This window comes from Polypterus senegalus, chromosome 2 (assembly GCF_016835505.1).
Source record: "Polypterus senegalus isolate Bchr_013 chromosome 2, ASM1683550v1, whole genome shotgun sequence".
In the NCBI taxonomy this organism is placed as follows: Eukaryota; Metazoa; Chordata; class Cladistia; order Polypteriformes; family Polypteridae; genus Polypterus; species Polypterus senegalus.
The window spans coordinates 120,162,223-120,182,910 of NC_053155.1; the positions used below are offsets into that span (position 1 = coordinate 120,162,223).

Below are 20,688 nucleotides of genomic sequence, written 5' to 3' on the forward strand. Positions count from 1 at the left end.
AAAAAGGTGGGAGTTTATGGTTTTGTTTGTAGATGGGTGCAAAATTGGCTCAGACGCAGGAAGCAGAGGGTTATGGTGCAAGGAATCCTATCAGAACTGGCTGATGTTAGGAATGGTTTCTCACGGGTTAGTGCTGCTATTTTTTTAATATACAGTGCATCCGGAAAGTATTCACAGCGCATCACTTTTTCCACATTTTGTTATGTTGCAGCCTTATTGCGAAATGGATTAAATTCATTTTTCTTCCTCAGAATTCTACACACAGCACCCCATAATGACAACATGAAAAAGTTTACTTGAGGTTTTTGCAAATTTATTAAAAATAAAAAAATTGAGAAAGCACATGTACTAAGTATTCACATCCTTTGCTCAATACTTTGTTGATGCACCTTTGGCAGCAATTAACAGCCTCAAGTCTTTTTGAATATGATGCCACAAGCTTGGCACACCTATCCTTGGCCAGTTTCGCCCATTCCTCTTTGCAGCACCTCTCAAGCTCCATCAGGTTGGATGGGACGCGTCGGTGCACAGCCATTTTAAGATCTCTCCAGAGATTTTCAATTGGATTCAAGTCTGGGCTCTCAGTTGGGCCACTCAAGGACATTCACAGAGTTGTCCTGAATCCATTCCTTTGATATCTTGGCTGTGTGCTTAGGGTCGTTGTCCTGCTGAAAGATGAGCCGTCGCCCCAGTCTGAGGTCAGGAGCGCTCTGGAGCAGGTTTTCATCCAGGATGTCTCTGTACATTGCTGCAGTCATCTTTCCCTTTATCCTGACTAGTCTCCCAGTTCCTGCCGCTGAAAAACATCCCCACAGCATGATGCTGCTGCCACCACCATGCTTCACTGTAGGGATGTTATTGGCCTGGTGATGAGCGGTGCCTGGTTTCTTCCAAATGTGACGCCTGGCATTCACACCAAAGAGTTCAATCTTTGTCTCATCAGTCCAGAGAATCTTGTTTCTCATGGTCTGAGAGTCCTTCAGGTGCCTTTTGGCAAACTCCAGGCGGGCTGCCATGTGCCTTTTACTAAGGAGTGGCTTCCGTCTGGCCACTCTACCATACAGGCCTGATTGATGGATTGCTGCAGAGATGGTTGTCCTTCTGGAAGGTTCTCCTCTCTCCACAGAGGACCTCTGGAGCTCTGACAGAGTGACCATTGGGTTCTTGGTCACCTCCCTGACTCTCCCCTGATCGCTCAGTTTAGATGGCCGGCCAGCTGTAGGAAGAGTCCTGGTGGTTTCGAACTTCTTCCACTTACGGATGATGGAGGCCACCGTGCTCATTGGAACCTTCAAAGGAGCAGAAATTTACCTGTAACCTTCCCCAGATTTGTGCCTCGAGACAATCCTGTATCGGAGGTATACAGACAATTCCTTTGACTTCATGCTTGGTTTGTGCTCTGACATGAACTGTCAACTGTGGGACCTTATATAGACAAGTGTGTGCCTTTCCAAAGCATGTCCAATCAACTGAATTTACCACAGGTGGACTCCAGTTAAGCTCCAGAAACATCTCAAGGATGATCAGGGGAAACAGGATGCACCTGAGCTCAATTTTGAGCATCATGGCAAACACCTTGACTACTTATGTACATGTGCTTTCTCAATTTTTTTATTTTTAATAAATTTGCAAAAATTTCAAGTTAACTTTTTTAACGTCGTCATTGTGGGGTGTTGTGAAAAAATGAATTTAATCCATTTTGGAATAAGGCTGTAACATAACAAAATGCTGGATGCACTGTATATAAATGATTTGGTTAGGAATATAAGTAACAAGTTGGTTAACTTTGCAGATGGTACTAGGCAAGGCGCATTGGCAGATAATCTGGAATCAACCTTATAAAGTGACTTGGATAGCTTATGCACTTGGGTAGATTTGTGGCAGATGAAATTTAATGTATGTGAATGTAAAGTATTACACGGATTAAGTAAAAATATTAGGTTTGAATACACAATGGGATGTGTGAAAATTGAAAATACACCTTATGATTTAGGAGTTGTAGTGGATTTGAGATTATCAACTGTCAGACAGTTTTCTGGAGCCATTAAGAAGCATAACAGAATGTTATGTTAACACGATGTGTAGAGTACAAGTCCAAGTAGGTTGTGCTCAAGTATTACAATGCACTGATCAGACCTCATTTGAAGTACCGCGTGCAGTTTTGGTCTCCAGGCTACAAAGATGACATAGCAGCATTGAAGAAAGTGACTAGGATGATTCCAGGGCTACAGGAGATGAGTAATGAGGACAAATTAAAAGAGCTGGGCCTTTTCAGTTTAAAGGAAGGAAGTTTGAGAGGCAACATGATTGAGGTGTTTAAAAATTATGAAGGGAATTAGGACACTGGATCAAGACTGTTATTTTAAAATGAGTTCATCAAGAACATGGGAATACATTTAGAAACTTGTGAAGTGTAAATTTCGCACAAAAATATTTAATGTTTTTCTTTACACAGAGAACCATAGACACATGGAATAAGCTACCAAGTAGTGTGGTAGACAGTAAGAGTGTAGGGACTTTTAAAACTAGACTTGATGTTATTTTAGAAAGAGTAAGTAGATAGAACAGGCGAGCTTTGTTGGGTTGAATGTCCTGTTCTCATCTGGATTGTTGTAATGATTTACTAAGGTGGATTTATTTAATGGGCTTCTGTAAAAAGCCAAGTTTCCTATTGGGACAAATGAAATTAGGATTAGGGTTACGGTTACGGCCTATCTGCCTGTCCCTTTAAAATAGATCAATATTCAGGTAAGATATATATATATATTTATATTAGAGAGAGAGAGAGAGAGATCCTACTGTGCTGGGCCCTTGAGCAAGGTCCTTAATCTGCAATTGCTCCAGGGGTGCTGTATGATGGCTGACCCTGTGCTCTGACCCCATGGGGTATGCAAAAACTAACAAATTCCTAATACAAGAAATTGTATAAGGCGAAATAAAAGAACAAACAACAAAAAAAAAATTATTTTATCGACCATCCATTTTGTAATCCAGTGTTGGGTTTGTAAACTATTGATGTAATACATGCATCTTTTAAAAATGACTACAGATAGTGTTTGGATTTGGATTTCAACTCTGTCTCCTGCCACTGTGAGGAAACAACTACCCTACATGTACCCTCAGTACACTGAGTTGAAGCACCCTTAGTGCTCCAACTACTGTATTCTTTTCCTTGGTATCCTTATGTGTCTGATGACCATTTTGTTACTGTAAAGCCCACTTCTTAGAATATATCACACTGAGATGCATTGCTCACTTCTGTGCTTTTTTATGGCCACCACTAACGGTAGACAGCATCCCATTAACCACTGTGAAAGCATTATTTGTATTACGTATAGTCCTTGTAGGTGACTCTGGTTATACCTTGTTAGTATTTAGTGACCCAACCTTCCATGGTAAGTTATTCACTTTGTAGTTGTTGAATGCTCCATTTTAGCTTCTTTTTTTATAAAAGTAAAATAACTAAAATCAGTAATTCCACTTTGCACCTCTAAAGTATCGTGTCATCATTCCCACCTATGAGTCACGAAAGCCGGGCTGACCAAACAAATTGCTTATAGAGACCGTACACATACACTTGCACAGACACCACTGTCTATTATATAGCAGAAGCTCTGGTGATAAACAGTCTCCTACTCCAAGCTTCCAGTATAACTCAGTGACTATTTTAACCCAATCTATTAATTCTGAAAATATTAGAAAAATATTGATTTGAATGTCCTTAAATTTCTACGTTGTTTCACTGCTAGATATCTTCCTTGAGTCCTCAAGTCTCTGAAGAAATTGTTTCTAATGTTTGTGCCTTTAAGAAGCCTGAACTTGTGCTCATGTTCTTGTTGCAAATTTTATTTTAAAGTAGCACATGCAATCAGGGACATGGAGTCAGGCAAGGCAGGTGAGGCTCTGCTAAATTAATAAGCTATGGGTTCATATATTTGTAAATCTGACTCTGAAGGAGTCGGTGCCTCACTAGCCATGAACCTCACTGCACGTCACTGCATGCAATTCACCATGCACAATCTTTTTAACTTTAAATACTTCTGTTTTTTCCTCTCTTAACTTGTGCAGAGGATATGAACAGCTCCTCGTGGCTCCTAACCACAGTTTTTAACATCTAGATTTTTGGTTAATGTGTACCAATAAAATGAGAACATTCAACGCATTGTGATTACTATTTTATCTAATAGCAGACTTATCCCGTACATCTCATCCCAATTTGCTTTTTTATATTTTGTTATATTCTAAAATTATTTCCATGATGTCTATACTGTTTTCTATCTTTAATGCACTCTTCCTTAACTTCCACTTGAGTCCCTAAAAATATGACTATTTAGCTGAAAACAACTGATGCTGATTGATAATTACACAATTCAAATTCAAAGAGTAAGTAAACTGCTGGACAGTGCAGCAGTACAGTGTTAAGCAAAAGCACCTAATACAGTATCTCCAGCATCCTGAGTTTGAGTCTCATAGCATTATCCGCATGCATCTTGGCCATGAGGGAGATTATAACACAGAAAATCCGTGAAAATTTTCAGAATTTGGTGGGTAAGGTTGAGTGGTGACTCTAAATTGTCCCAGAGTGAGTGTGTGCACGAGTGGTCCCTATAATGGCATGGTAATGGTGGACCGGCATTTATTACTGTATCAGAGATATTCTTTTGATTTTAACTTGTCACTCTCAATTGGGCCTTTTTATTTTCCCCATTTTTCTGTGTAATCTTCTTCAGTAAATTAGGCTTCTTCCTAAATCTGAAAGATGTGCATGATAGGGTTTATTTGCATGTCCAAATTGGTCTGGCATGCATGACTGTGGGTCCCTTGCCACAGTTTGGGGGAGTGGCATTCTCTTTAAATGATTAAGACTGACTTACAAATACTTAGAATCAATACAACTATTCAGTGTTCATTAGCCAGATTATGTTGTTTAATATTATGATGCTTGGTCTTAACTGACGATCTACAGGATCCACCAGTATTACAGGTTGTCCTTCAAATTTGAGTTAGGGGTGGCAAACATGATAGGCTATAGCATACAGTACATAATAATATTCCTCAAACTGGCATAACAGTGGGCACAAAGATGCATCAAAATAAAATTAAACATTTAAGAATGTGACAGGATGGAAGTTCTTGATTGAAACCTAAATGAAATGTATATGTTTATGTAGTTACCTTAATGAGAACTTAACTACATTTTTACCAGCATTGTAAGATACCTGGTAGGCTCTTGGTTTAACTCTTTCAGGGCTGATGTGGACTTTTGTCAAAAGGAGGAGTTGACGATGGTAATCAACGGTAAACTGTGTCAAAACCAACCGTTATGTTTTAGTTGGACTCTCGTTAGATTCATTGCTTTGACCGAGATTCCCTGCGCTGTAGTGAGTAGCAAGGCGTGCACGGCAAAAATGGCACTGACATCTGGCAAGAGATCAAAGCGAATGCGTAAAGCAAAATACTCTGTGGATGACGCTTTGCGTATTATCTCTGAACTGGACTATGACTTGTCGGACTCAGTTTTTGATACAAGTGATTGAAAACGAATGTGAGGTTCCAGCTTCAGCTGATCAGTCCCCAGCTAATCATGGTACTGACCGTGTTCACCAGGGAGGACTGCCACTTAACAATGATAAGATGTAGAAACCAGATTATAATGCACTGTGACCGTGACCGCTGTGCTGTCCCAGCCATGCGAAGACAGCCTGGCAGCAAGCCTGCAGCACATTCTTGGCAAACTGGCAGCCACAGAATGCAGCAACAGACGTTTAATGTTGATTTCTGAGTGACACCATTGTTTTTTGGAAAATATATTCAGCCCTTAAAGAGTTAAATAGAGAGTTACAGAATTTTCACATAGTTAAAGTAATCTGATTATGTAACACAAGTGTTTTTTTTCTTAGAAAACCTTTAAACCTAGGTGTTTTCTGAAATGGCATCTTTCAAGCACATATTATTTTGAGACCATCTTGTAAATAGACATTACTATAAGTAATCACATTTGCCATGACAAGCTGTAAATTCACTCTTTGGTTCCAAACTCTTCTTATTTCACTCTCTTCAATCCTGGCTCCTTTCTTGTGTTTCAAAGTTTCTGACAGGGATAATCCCACTCAAAGCAAACAGTGTGGTGGGGCACCTTTTGCAGATTCAACTGGTGCAGCTAAAGTGACTGATCCAGCTCTGGTCATTAAGAATGTACAAGCGATTCAAACAAATGTATTTATTCATTGTATCCAAGGCTGCTGTTGAAAGAAAAAAAAAAGATTTTCTATAGGAATTCTTGGGTCTTCTGAAAATTTGGAAAATTTTCTTGGAAAAATTGGAATTGGAAAATTCTCTTGTAAAGCATGACCTGATTTGATAGCAAAATGACAATTTTAAACTATAATGAGAGACTTCAAAGTTCCGGTGGTTGAATGGTTGACTGACAGCTGCAATATTTTCAATATTTTATGATTTAAGAACCTAATTAGTATTAAAACTATTGATACTTAAACATAAATTTCTATGCCTGTATATATTGTGTGATATTTTTCTGTGTTCTAAAGCATGTTTGTATTTTTGATGCATATAAATTTATATTTACTTTTAATAACACCTTATTTTTAATAGCATATGGCGTGCTGAGCTTAAAAGCATATGTATGCTATATAGTAAACCTAATTGAATTCAGAATTGTAACAAGGTTATATTTCAAATGAAGTGTTCTAAAATGTTGCCATTCACTTAATAAAAAGTGCAGATATTGTATCCCAAAATTAATTCTTTGAGCACATGCAATGGTGCATGTAACACCTCAGGGCAATTATTACATTTTAATAAAGCCCATTATGGATCATGTTACTTTGTTCACAAAAAATATGTCATTGTTTCTGTACCTAATGCTTTCTCCTTGCATTATATGAAGTATTACGTATAGTACACTGCTTCAACAAATTAAGGGAACACCTTATCATCACAGTCTAACACCAAGATGGAGCCTCAGGGATATCAATCTATCCAGTTTAGGAAGCATAAATGATTGTGAATCAACGTTACCTGCTTTGGTTAAGATTAAAGGGACAACAGGTGCAATATAGAGGCAACAGCAAGACTACCCCCAAAAAGTGAATGGTTTTGCAGGTGGTGGGCACAGACAGTTGTCCTCTTCTTATGCTTCCTGACTGATTCTTCTATAGTTTTGTGTTTTGCTAGTGTCCTTGTCACTACTGGCAGCATGAGGTTGTACCCACAGCAGATTCAGGTTGCACAGGTAGTCCAGCTACTCCAGAATGGCACATCCATATGTGCCATCACAAGAAGGTTTGCTGTGTCTCCCAGCACAGTCTGAAGAACTTGGAGGAGATACTAGGAGACAGGCTATTACATGTGGAAATCAGGAGAAGATCGTAGAATGACAGAGCCCTGAAAAATGACCTCCATCTGGCTACTGGTGTACATGTTTCTGACCAAACTGTCGGAAACAGACTCCATGAGGGGTGAATGAAGGCATGACATCCTCTAGGGGGACCTGTGCCCACTGCTCCTCACTTTGCAGCTCAGTTGGCATTTGCCAGAGAATACCACAATTGGCAGCTCCTCCATAGGTGCCCCATTCTCTTCACAGATGAGAGCAGGTTCACCCAGAGCACGTGTGACAGATTTGAAAATGTCTAGAGACACCATAGTAAATGTTATACAATATCAACATCTTCCAGCATGACTGGTTTGATTTGTATTATGAATTATGTATATGTATTTCCAGTGCCGCCAAGTAGTGCCAGAGACTGTCCAAGCTCACTGATGCCTTGGTCTGGGAGGAGATCCCCCAGGTTACCATCCACTGTCTCATCAGAAGCATGCCCAGACATTGTCAGGAGTGCATACAGGCACCTGGTGGCCATACACAGTACTGAATCACATTATTAGTTGCCATGATGAAATTTACTCAAGTTGTGATTTCAATTTTTGCCTTTGGTTTTCGGTGTGATGCTGAATCCAGCCCTCAATGGGTTGGTGATTTTTGCTTCCGTTGACCATCGTTCCATCATTTTGTCCTCAATGAATTACACAGTATTAGTCAGTTAAGATGTTCCACTTGAATATTTTGGTCATCGAGATCTGATGTGTGATTTATGTGTTCCCTTAATGTTTTTGAGCAGTGTATATTATATTTTTGTGTGAAAGCATATGTGCTTGATAGTAATTATTTTATTTCTGGTGCAAGTCTTTTTTTATACAGTTTATTCTGAGAGTGTATTGTGTAGGAGGCAGACATTGTCATGCTACATTTAGTATGAATTTGTAAATCTTTACAAACCTGTTTATAATCATTGAAAATCACTTGTACAGATTTTTCTTGTTTACTATGTTTAAAAATATTTTTCCAATATAGCTCTTTGATCTGTATATTTTGCACGTTCATTTCTTAAAAGTGCATATTTCAAGATGCCTAGTTTTTCACAAAGACTGTTTGTCTTTCTTTTTTAGTCCAGTTTTTCCCCCATTAGCAGTTATAAAGGATACAATAAAAGTAGAAATTGCAAAACTAAGGAATAAAAAATCTGAGTAAATTACACTTTTCCATCCATCCATATTCAAATATTTTGCCCGTTTCTGGGTTATGGAGAACCAATACATATCCTATTTTCATTTGCAAAGCAGAAACCAACTCTGAATAGAGTGCGAGTCTGTTAAATACATGCACGAAACCTACTCATGCAGGGCCAATTTCCAGTTACCAGTTAATCTAATATGAAAATCTTTGGATATGGGTAAGAAACTGAACTACCCTAACTAGCTACAACCATACCCTGTGTTGACTCGGGAATGACATGCATGGCTTCCTCAAATATGTTTGAAAAAGTTGAGTGGCCAGATGAACAAGGGGTCTGCAGGCAAGAAGGGTTGCACAGGAAGGGGCAAGGGACTATGTGTGTGACCATGTCAGAGCAGAAAAACACCACTTGATGGGATAATTAAAGCAGCTACTGTATTGAATACCCAAGAAAATCAATAGACAGTGGCACCTGGAAGCTGGAGAGTGAGATGTGGTCTAGGTACAGTCCTATGTTTATCCAGATTCAAGGCCCACTGATGCACATACCTATACCTACACAGGATTAGTTTAGAATTGCAAATCATCCTAACCAGCATGCATTATGAATATGGCAGGAAAGCTGGAGAACCCAAGGAAGTAGAATCAGGTATAGGCAGAACTTGTAAACTCCAAACGAATGATTTGTGGATATTGAATTCATGGATCAGTGATGCTATGCTAACCACTATGCCATGAGTGCTTATGTTTAGTTGAATTTAAATGGTAATACCATGTCAAACAATTGATTGTACTTACTCTCAGTACAATATCTGAGAGTTTAGTTTTATTGACTAAGATTAAATAAATTTGAAGTGTATTTGAAGTGCATTGAATGCCTTCCCATAGGCTCATCACTTATGGGAGGGGCCAAGGAGGTCGGGTGCAGTGTGAGTTGGGTGGTGGCCAGAGGCGGGGACCTTGGCGGTCTGATCCTTGGCTACAGAAACTGGCTCTTGGGACGTGGAATGTCACCTCTCTGAAGGGGAAGGAGCCTGGGCTAGTGCGCGAGGTGAGAGGTTCCGGCTAGATATAGTCGGACTCACCTCGACACATAGCTTGGACTCTGGAACCAATCTCCTTGAGAGGGGCTGGACTCTCTACCACTCTGGAGTTGCCCCCGGTGAGAGGCGCCGAGCAGGTGTGGGCATACTTATTGCCCCCCGACTTGGAGCCTGTGCATTGGGGTTTACCCCGGTGGACGAGAGGGTGGCCTCCCTCCGCCTTCGGGTGGGGGGAAGGGTCCTGACTGTTGTTTGTGCGTATGCGCCGAACAGCAGTTTGGAGTATCCACCCTTTTTGGAGTCTCTGGAGGGGTGCTAGAGGGCATACCTTCTGGGGATTCCCTCGTTTTGCTGGGAGACTTCAATGCTCACGGGGCAATGACAGTGAGACCTGGAAGGGCGTGATTGGGAGGAATGGCCCCCCCGATCTGAACCCGAGCGGTGTTTTGTTATTGGACTTCTGTGCTGCCACGGATTGTCCATAACGAACACCATGTTCAAGCATAAGGGTGTTCATATGTGCACTTGGCACCAGGACACCCTAGGCCTCAGTTCGATGATCGACTTTGTGGTGTGTCGCCGGACTTGCGGCCATATGTCTTGGACACTCGGGTGAAGAGAGGGGCGGAGCTGTCAACTGATCACCACCTGGTGGTGAGTTGGCTTCGATGGTGGGGGAAGATGCCGGTCAGACCTGGTAGGCCCAAACGTGTTGTGAGGGTCTGCTGGGAACGGCTGGCAGAGTCCCCTGTCAGAAGTAGCTTCAACTCCCACCTCGGCAGAACTTCAACCACGCCCCGAGGGAGGTGGGGACATTGAGTCCAATGGGCCATGTTCCGTGCCTCTATTGTTGAGGCGGCTGACCGGAGCTGTGGCCGCAAGGTGGTCGGTGCCTGTCGCGGCGGCAATCCCCAAACCCGTTGGTGGACACCGGTGAGGGATGCCGTCAAGCTGAAGAAGGAGTCCTATAGGACTTTTCTGTCCTGTGGGTCTCTGGAGGCAGCTGATAGGTACCGGCAGGCCAAGCGAATGCGGCTTCGTTGTTGCTGAGGCAAAACTCGGGCATGGGAGGAGTTTGGAGAGGCCATGGAGAACACTTTGGACGGCTTCGAGGAGATTCTGGTCCACCGTCCGGCGCCTCAGGAGGGGGAAGCAGTGCAGTGTCAACACTGTATATGGTGGGGATGGTGTGCTGCTGACCTCGACTGGGCGTTGTGGGTGGGGGAGTACTTCGAAGACCTCCTCAATCCCACTAACATGCCTTCCAATGAGGAAGCAGAGCCTGGGGACTCTGAGGTGGGCTCTCCCATCTCTGGGACTGAAGTCACCGAGGTGGTCAAAAAACTCCTTGGTGGCAGGGCCCGGGGTGGATGAGATACCGAGTTCCTTAAGGCTCTGGATGTTGTAGGACTGTCTTGGTTGACACGCCTCTGCAACATCGCATGGACATCGGGACAGTGCCTCTGGATTGGCAGACCGGGGTGGTGGTCCCCCTCTTTAAAAAGGGGGACCGGAGGGTGTGTTCCAACTATAGAGGGATCACACTCCTCAGCCTCCCTGGAAAAGTCTATTCGGGGGTTCTGGAGAGGAGGGTCCGTCGGATAGTCGAACCTCGGATTCAGGAGGAACAGTGTGGTTTTCGTCCTGGTCGCGGAACAGTGGACCAGCTCTTCACCCTTAGCAGGTCCTGGAGGGTGCATGGGAGTTTGCCCAACCAGTCTACATGTGTTTTGTGGACTTGGAAAAGGCATTCGACCGTGTCCCTCGGGAATCCTGTGGGGTGCTCGGGAGTATGGGGTACCGGACCCCTGATAAGAGCTGTTCGGTCCCTGTACAACCGTGTCAGAGCTTGGTCCGCATTGCCGCAGTAAGTCGAGCCCGTTTCCAGTGAGAGTTGGACTCCGCCAGGGCTGCCCTTTGTCACCGATTCTGTTCATAACTTTTATGGACAGAATTTCTAGGCGCAGCCAGGGTGTTGAAGGGGTCCGGTTTGGTGGACTCAGGATTGGGTCACTGCTTTTTGCAGATGATGTTGTCCTGTTTGCTTCATCAGGCCGTGATCTTCAGCTCTCTGGATCGGTTCGCAGCTGAGTGTGAAGCGGCTGGGATGAGAATCAGCACCTCCAAATCCGAGAGCATGGTCCTCAGCCGAAAAGGGTGGAGTGCCCTCTCAGGGTTGGGGAGAGATCCTGCCCCAAGTGGAGGAGTTTAAGTATCTCGAGGTCTTGTTCACGAGTGAGGGAAGAATGGATCGTGAGATTGACAGGCGGATCGGTGCGGCATCCGCAGTGATGCGGGCTCTGCATCGGTCTGTCGTGGTGAAAAAAGAGCTGAGCCGTAAGGCAAAGCTCTCAATTTACCAGTCGATCTACGTTCCTACCCTCACCTATGGTCATGAGCTATGGGTAGTGACCGAAAGAACGAGATTGCGAATACAAGCGGCTGAAATGAGTTTCCTCCGCAGGGTGTCTGGGCTTTCCCTTAAAGATAGGGTGAGAAGCTCAGTCATCCGGGAGGGGCTCAGAGTAGAGCCGCTGCTCCTCCGCATCGAGAGGAGTCAGATGAGGTGGCTCGGGCATCTGATCAGGATGCCTCCTGGACGCCTCCCTGGTGAGGTGTTCCGGGCACGGCCAACCGGGAGGAGCCCCCGGGGAAGACCCAGGACACGCTGGAGGGACTATGTCTCCCGGCTGGCCTGGGAACGCCTTTGGGATTCTCCGGAAGAGCTGGAAGAAGTGGCCGGGAGAGGGAAGTCTGGGCTTCTCTGCTTAAGCTGCTACCCCCGCGACCCGACCTTGGATAAGCGGAAGAGGATGGATGGATGGATTGAATGCATATCTTATTTTTGATTATTAATACCAAGTAAGTTATTATTTGAAAATGAAAAACACTTGAGGTGCTGCTAAAAATTAAACTACATATGCCTAAAGTTCACAGCTATTCAAGCTTAAAAGTGCAGTGCTTTTAAGTGAACTGTGCAAAGATTTTAAATGGTGTATTTAGGCAAAGCTAGGACACATAATCACAAAGAGAAACTGGTCTTCAAATCAGCCTCACCTACTCACTTTGGAATCATAGGTATTAGACGTTTGAGCCTAAATATCTTAAGTTTCCAACTGCCATTGCTTCATGTTAAGGGTAGTAATTCTAAGAATGAAACCACACTTATAATATAGGCGCTTATTGCTATAATAATTAGATTGATTTTGAATCTGTCTAAGATTAGCTTTTGAGAGGTAAACCAATAATAACATGACGCTACAAGTGTAGTTTAAATATTGGCTGTATTTTTTTTTTCTTCAGCTCGGACCTTCCAGTGTGAAATACAATTACTTTATTATTAATAAGAGGGTTGATTCATGTTGCACAGTCCCTTTCCAAGTAGTAGTAGTAAATATTATAAGGGAGTAAGATGTTACTTCTGCTGTTGTTAAACAAATACTGAAGTACTATTTTCAATGCAGTGACAGCTTCATAATCTATGAGCTGGCAGAAATTGTACTATTAAGTATAGCAATCATGTATGATTCACTGAACGTTATAAAGGTGCAAAGTAAAAGATTTTTGCAGCAAAGGCTAGATGGGCAACATTTTTATTTGAAAGGGATATAAAGTTAACTCAGCAATATTGACAGTGTATTGAATATGTAGAAATAGATACTGTATGTCTAAACATAAAATTAGGTAGATATACTATACTGAAAGTATTCAAACCCTTTCACTTTTTAAACATTTTGTTTAAAGGTGCTGGATAATCGGCATTAACGTGTGATTACTGTATTAAAAATATCTGTGATTAATTTTTTTAAATGCAGTACCTAAATGCGTTACTTTAATATACTTGAGATTAATTTGGCACTGTTTTATTAATAACACTTGATCATTTTCTGTGTTCTTTCTGGTTAATGGTCTTCACCCACACACAACAATAGAGTCGCCACACGTCCCTTGTAATATGGGATTGCCCCATATTGTAACATAAAATGCATCTTAACCATATTGAATCATTTTGTTTGCATTGTTTCATATACTAGCTCTTTAAAGTGCAGAGAATAACATGAGAACAATTAAAATCATACCAGTTATGCAAGCAGAGTGAAAGCGTTTCTTTTTTGTGGTGCATTAATATTTCAAATAGACAAGCACTGCCTGCCAAGTAAGATTAACAGTCACATCGCACAGTATAGCTGAATGTCCAGAACAAGATACTACTAATGCAAGTTCACAATTGGAACTTAAGAGGCTGTTGAGGTATAGGTCTAAGTGCAAGTCTTGTCAGCCTTGTCCCTGGCAATGAATACATTTGCTGTGGAGGTTTTTTTGGTTGTCCATGGAGGGATATCTGACCTGAAACAGCACGGTGCAGGTGCTATCCGTGCCCAAGCAGCTAAAGAGCAGAATATACAGAGTGAAATCACTCCTATCCTTTCCCCATGCAGACATGGTATGTTGTTGTTTTTAATTATTTGGAGGTTACCTACTCTAGCCTACATTATAACCTACATTAGCCTATATTACACTGTGACAAATAAAACTGGGCAGTAATTGGTGCAGATTGATCATACTAATATTTCCATCCATTTGGGCTAAAAGTTAACGTAGTTAGACTTATTTTATAATTCATTAATGATACCTTCTATGACCTTGTTCATTTTGAAACCTCTAAATAAATAAGCCTATCAGATACAGTATATATTTAGAATTTTTTATTTAAGAGCCTAATCCATACATATTTTGAAGCTAATTAATGACTTCTCCCCTTCAGGTAACAGCTACAGAGCTGAATCTTGTGCATCATGCAGTTAAGCACAACCTGAGCTATAATAGTGCTAATTGTGCAGAAAATTTGAACCATGTAATTGTTAGTACTATTGGTATATTGTCTTGCAACTTAGCATTCCAAACCATATTTGTTGGTTTTCCCAAATATTATAGCAAACCCCTGGGGTGAAGTGGGTGCTTGATGGTCATTGGTTGTTGTTTCTGTTGCACAAAACTATTCAATAAACTAACTGAAATAATTTAGTATACATAGGCAAGCAGTTATTATAACTGTTTTTTTAATTAGAAATTATTCACCGAGTTGTTTCTTTATTGAAAAATATTAATATGGTTGAAGGAAAATAAGATTGTGATTAATATGCAGTTAATTTCAATTAAAACTTTTAATTGTTCGATTAATCACGATTAAAGCTTTTAATTAAAAAAAGCCCAATTTTTTTATGTTGCAGTCTTATACTAAACGACAAGACAAAAAAATAAGATGTTTAGACTTTTTGTAAATATTAAAAAAAAAAAAAATAGATATCACTTTGTTACAAGTATTCAGACCCTTTACTCAGTACTAGTTAAAGCACCTTTAGCAGTGATTACAGTCCTAGAGTCTTCTTTGGTATGATCTGACGAGTTTCACACTCCTGATTTTGAGAATTTTTTTTTGCCATTCTTCTTTGCAGATTGTCTCAAGCTCTTGTCAGGTTAGATGACGTGAATAGCTAGTTTCACATTTCTCCAGAGGTGTTGGATTGTGTTCAAGTCTGAGCCTCTAGCTGGGCCACCCAAGAACATTCACACAGTTGAATCTAAAATACTCCAGTGGTATCTTTGCTTTATGCTTAGTGTCATTGTTGTGTTGGAAGGTGAAGCCCACTCTGAGGTCCAGAGTGCTCTGGAACAGGCTTTAATTAGGGATATCTCAGTAGTTTGCTCAGTTCAGATTTCTCTCAATCCTGACTAGTTTCCCATTCTCTGCCGCTAAAAAGCAAACCCATAGCCCACTGCCACCACCATGCATCTCTGTTGGAATGGTATTGCACAAGTAATGAGTGGGAGCCTGGTTTCCTACTGATGTTATGCTTTAAACTGAGTCCAAATAGGTCAATCTTGGTTTCATCACGGAGAACTTTGTTTTTCATATTATGAGAGTCCTTTGGTGCCTATTTGTAAACACCAACCAGACATTCATGTGTCATCACGCCACTCTACCATAATGCTCAGGTTAGTGAAGTGATGCAGTGGCAGTTGACCCTTTGGACATTCTTCCCATCTCCACAAATGTTCTCTATGGGTTTAGCCATGGTGACCATCATATTCTTGGTCAACTCTCTTACCAAGGTTCTTCCCCCTCGATTGGTTATTTTTATCCAGGCAGTCAGCTCTATGAAGAGTTGTAGTTGTCTAGCTCTTATCTATTTAAGAATTGTGCAGGCCACTTAGGAAACCCTAGTAATGCAGAATTTTTTCCTCCAAATCTGTGCCTTGACACTACCCTGTCTCTAAGCTGTCTTCCTTTCACCTCATGGCTTGGTTTTTGCTGACAATGCCTGACCCTGCGCTCTGACCCCAAGGGGTATGTAAAAACTAACAAGTTCCTAATATGAGAAATTGTATAAGGCGAAATAAAAACAAAAAAAATCGTGTTTTCATGTTGTAATTCTGAGAGTATTGAGTGTTGTTTGATGAAGAGACAAATTAATTTAAACATTAACCTAAGGCTGTAGCTTAACAAAATATGAAAGAAGTGAAATGTTTCTAGTTTCTCAAACTAGTTATACTGGCTATCTTTTACAGTTTTGTAAATTATTCTTAAGTTGTTAAGTAGGTAAACTGTTACATGTCTGTCAAGTGGAGTACAACTTATATCACCATATCCTGCTACCTTCATGTCTGTAGCCTCTAGCCAGCATAAGCATTTAAATGGATACAGGCATGCATTCATTTTAATACATTTCCAAGGTCTTGGAAACTAGTAGTTACTGTATGCTACCTGACTTTTCCCCCGGGTCTGTACTAGTCACTGGAGTGGTTCTTTCTATAATACATCCTTTAACCTAATAAGGATTTCCTCTCTATACCTTAATCTTTTCTCTAGCCTTAGGAGCACTTTTTACCCTGGATATCCCTTTAAACAATCAAGTACATTGAATATACAGATTAAGTTTTTTTTTTTTTTTTCTTAGCTATGTAGAGTTCTTCAGAAGGATGCAGAACAAGAGACCCAAATGAGATTTGAAATCCAGTGCATGAGACAGGAGTTGGCTACCATTAGTATGATGGATGAGTTTGCCAGATATGCGAGGCTAGAGCGGAAGATTAACAAAATGACTGACAAGCTGAAAACACATGGTAAGTACTTTATAGCTCAAGAATAAAAATGGCAATATACAGTATTGCATATTGATATTCCAACATAAATATTTAAATAACCTGGTCATCTGTATACTAGCATGTTTAATAATCCCATAAAAACACATTCATATTGCTGCATTTTACAATAATATCCTACTTTATTTATAAGCATTCATTGTATCTGTAAAGGTATTATACTTATTTCCTAGGTGCCAGAGTCTTTTGCAGGATTGACAGGTGAATGGGAGATTTAGTTTTTCCGTGCAAAACTCTGCTTTTGCAGTGAATAAAATTAAACCTGTCTTATGCTTTTGTAGTGTCATTTTCAGAAATAATGAATAGACATTTTGATTTTAGTAGTAAGTACATGTGGAATACCATTTATAGGTATATGTTCAAAATTGCAATGATATTTTAAAATGTCCCAAAGAGGCATCAAAAATATACGTATCCATCTATTTTCTTAACTCACTTTATCAAGAACTGGGCTGTGGGGAGCAGGAAACTATCCTGGCACCAAATGGCATGATAGAAGCCATTCCATTACAAGAGCCAACATTAGAGTAAGTATATTTGCACTCAAGCCTGGTTATAAAGTGGATCTTACTGAATGGAGGGATGAATGAAGTAAGACCACTGTAATTTTTGGTGTAAAATATTGAGTTTGAAAATAATGGCATAATCACTTTAAAAAATGTTAATATACTTTTTCCACTAAAATAGTGAGAGCGAATCCACCTCTCTGAAATAGGCTGTAATGTAACTGAGGGTAATTTTGGGATGTATGGCTGAGATGCCCATTGATCACTCACTGACTCACAAAATAATACTGCAGAATTCAAAGGATATGCCTAAAGCGAATTCAGCATTTTTGAATACAAAATATTGCCCTTATGTGATCCAACTAAAGACATATTAGTAAAGAGCACTTTCAAGTCCAACTTTACTTAGTACATTTGGAACAGCTTGAAGTAACATATTAGTAAATTAAGAAAAAAACAATCCTCCAAGTAGGATGGTATAGCTAGTAGTGTAAAGCTAGTATTTTAATCAATGGTACATCCACCAAACAGTTGTGGAGTATATAGCCATATTTAATATGAATAGTTCTGTTTATTATTCTTAAATGTATTTTTTGAGATATGATTCATTTTTCCTTTGAAATGGTAGTCTTGAATATCCATCCATCTATCTATTTTATGAGTGCACTTATTTTACTATGGTTGATTGGCATGTATATAAACTATTGTGACCACAAGGGTGCAAGACTGAGCCTCAAATCTCAGACACAAAGTTACCCAGCACAATTCTGGGTTCAAATAAAATAGTTTTTATTTATCACCAACACCCGCCAAAATACTCCAAAGTAAATACATTTCTTCCTCCTTCCACCTCCAGTTGAGTCTCGCCTGCTGCCTACCGACTCTGACTCCCCTATGTGAGGTGGGGGCCCCTTCTAAAGCTGGACCTGGGAATGCGTCTGGTGCCCTTGGAAGCACTTCCGGTTCACTTTGAAAGCAGGGAGGGCCTCTCCCGACAGTGCTCTTTACTGATACCCAGAGACACTGAGAGGGTTGGCTTTCCAGATTCCAACAGCCAAGCAGCCCTGCAGGTATCCAAACTGAGATGCCACAAGAGGAACATTGCCACCTGCCATATGGGGGATGGAACTTCTCAGTTTTGCTGGTCCATCAATTATCTAATTCCGGCCGGGCACAAAGTAATTTTCTCGTCTAGCCGGCTAGCTTGTCTCAGCAAGAAATTATCCTCTGTCCTGGCTGGGATTCCTGTGTATCCTCATGGGCACTTGCACTATATACAGTATGTATACAATATTGGAAAAATCGTCATTTTTGCTCAAATTGAGCAACACATTTCCATTGTTGAAGTTCAATTACTTGACATTAAAGTTTTAAAAATGAATGTTTATCTGACCCTGAGTGAGAAACTTTATACATTTTCAATTAAACTAAAGTTGAGACTTATCAGTTTTTGCACTTGCCTGCTACCAGTTACAGTGGTGTGAAAAACTGTTTGCCCCCTTCCTGATTTCTTATTCTTTTGCATGTTTGTCACACAAAATGTTTCTGATCATCATACACATTTAACCATTAGTCAAATATAACACAAGTAAACACAAAATGCAGTTTTTAAATGATGGTTTTTATTATTTAGGGAGAAAAAAAATCCAAACCTACATGGCCCTGTGTGAAAAAGTAATTGCCCCCTTGTTAAAATATAACCTAACTGTGGTGTATCACACCTGAGTTCAATTTCCGTAGCCACCCCCAGGCCTGATTACTGCCACACCTGTTTCAATCAAGAAATCACTTAAATAGGAGCTGCCTGACACAGAGCAGTAGACCAAAAGCACCTCAAAAGCTAGACATCATGCCAAGATCCAAAGAAATTCAGGAACAAATAAAAACAGAAGTAACTAAGATCTATCAGTCTGGTAAAGGTTATAAAGCCATTTCTAAAGCTTTGGGACTCCAGCGAACAACAGTGAGAGCCATTATCCACAAATGGCAAAAACATGGAACAGTGGTGAACCTTCCCAGGAGTTGCCGGCTGACCAAAATTACCCCAAGAGTGCAGAGACGACTTATACGAGAGGTCACAAAAGACCCCAGGACAACGTCTAAAGAACTGCAGGCCTCACTTGCCTCAATTAAGGTCAGTGTTCACGACTCCACCATAAGAAAGAGACTGGGCAAAAACTGCCTGCATGGCAGATTTCCAAGACGCAAACCACTGTTAAGCAAAAAGAACATTAGGGCTCATCTCAATTTTGCTAAGAAACATCTCAATGATTGCCAAGACTTTTGCGAAAATACCTTGTGGACTGATGAGACAAAAGTTGAACTTTTTGGAAGGCAAATGTCCCGTTACATCTGGCGTAAAAGGAACACAGCATTTCAGAAAAAGAACATCATCCCAACAGTAAAATATGGTGGTGGTAGTGTGATGGTCTGGGGTTGTTTTGCTGCTTCAGGACCTGGAAGGCTTGCTGTGATAGATGGAACCATGAATTCTACTGTCTACCAAAAATCCTGAAGGAGAATGTCCGGCCATCTGTTCGTCAACTCAAGCTGAAGCGATCTTGGGTGCTGCAACAGGACAATGACCCAAAACACACCAGCAAATCCACCTCTGAATGGCTGAAGAAAAACAAAATGAAGACTTTGGAGTGGCCTAGTCAAAGTCCTGACCTGAATCCAATTGAGATGCTATGGCATGACCTTAAAAAGGCGGTTCATGCTAGAAAACCCTCAAATAAAGCTGAATTACAACAATTCTGCAAAGATGAGTGGGCCAAAATTCCTCCAGAGCGCTGTAAAAGACTCATTGCAAGTTATCGCAAACGCTTGATTGCAGTTATTGCTGCTAAGGGTGGCCCAACCAGTTATTAGGTTCAGGGGGCAATTACTTTTCCACACAGGGCCATGTAGGTTTGGATTTTTTTTTCTCCCTAAATAATAAAAAACATAATATAAAAACTGCATTTTGTGTTTACTTGTGTTATATTTGACTAATGGTTAAATGTGTTTGATGATCAGAAACATTTTGTGTGACAAACATGCAAAAGAATAAGAAATCAGGAAGGGGGCAAATAGTTTTTCACACCACTGTAAGTTTTAAAAATGAATGTTTATCTGACCCTGAGTGAGAAACTTTATACATTTTCAATTAAGTTAAAGTCGAGACTTATCAGTTTTTGCACTTGCCTGCTACCAGTTATAGAAACCTTATTGTGAGTATGTTAATCTAAAATGTTTTCTTTCTTTTTGTTCATTTGGTTCATTTGACAGAGTTGTGATTGAACACACTGACATGTTAATATAGCAGAGGTTTTGCATGTGGAGGTACGCAGCTGCATAAATTCCTGTTTTCAAACAATAGCTATTTTTGAAGAAACATAACTTTAATGTCTAGCTTAATATTTAATTATTTATGTGTAGTTTTTTTAAATAAGGTAAA

General features: G+C 40.6%; 1 protein-coding gene across 1 annotated transcript in view; it reads left to right on the plus strand.

The window, feature by feature from the left end:
* get1 (guided entry of tail-anchored proteins factor 1) overlaps positions 1–20,688 on the plus strand; it is a 56,338-nt gene that overhangs the window by 16,823 nt on the left and 18,827 nt on the right. Inside the window, exon 2 of the mRNA XM_039744490.1 lies at positions 16,539–16,704. Within this exon, the coding sequence (XP_039600424.1) occupies positions 16,539–16,704 (166 nt within the window). The remainder of the gene's footprint in view (positions 1–16,538; positions 16,705–20,688) is intronic.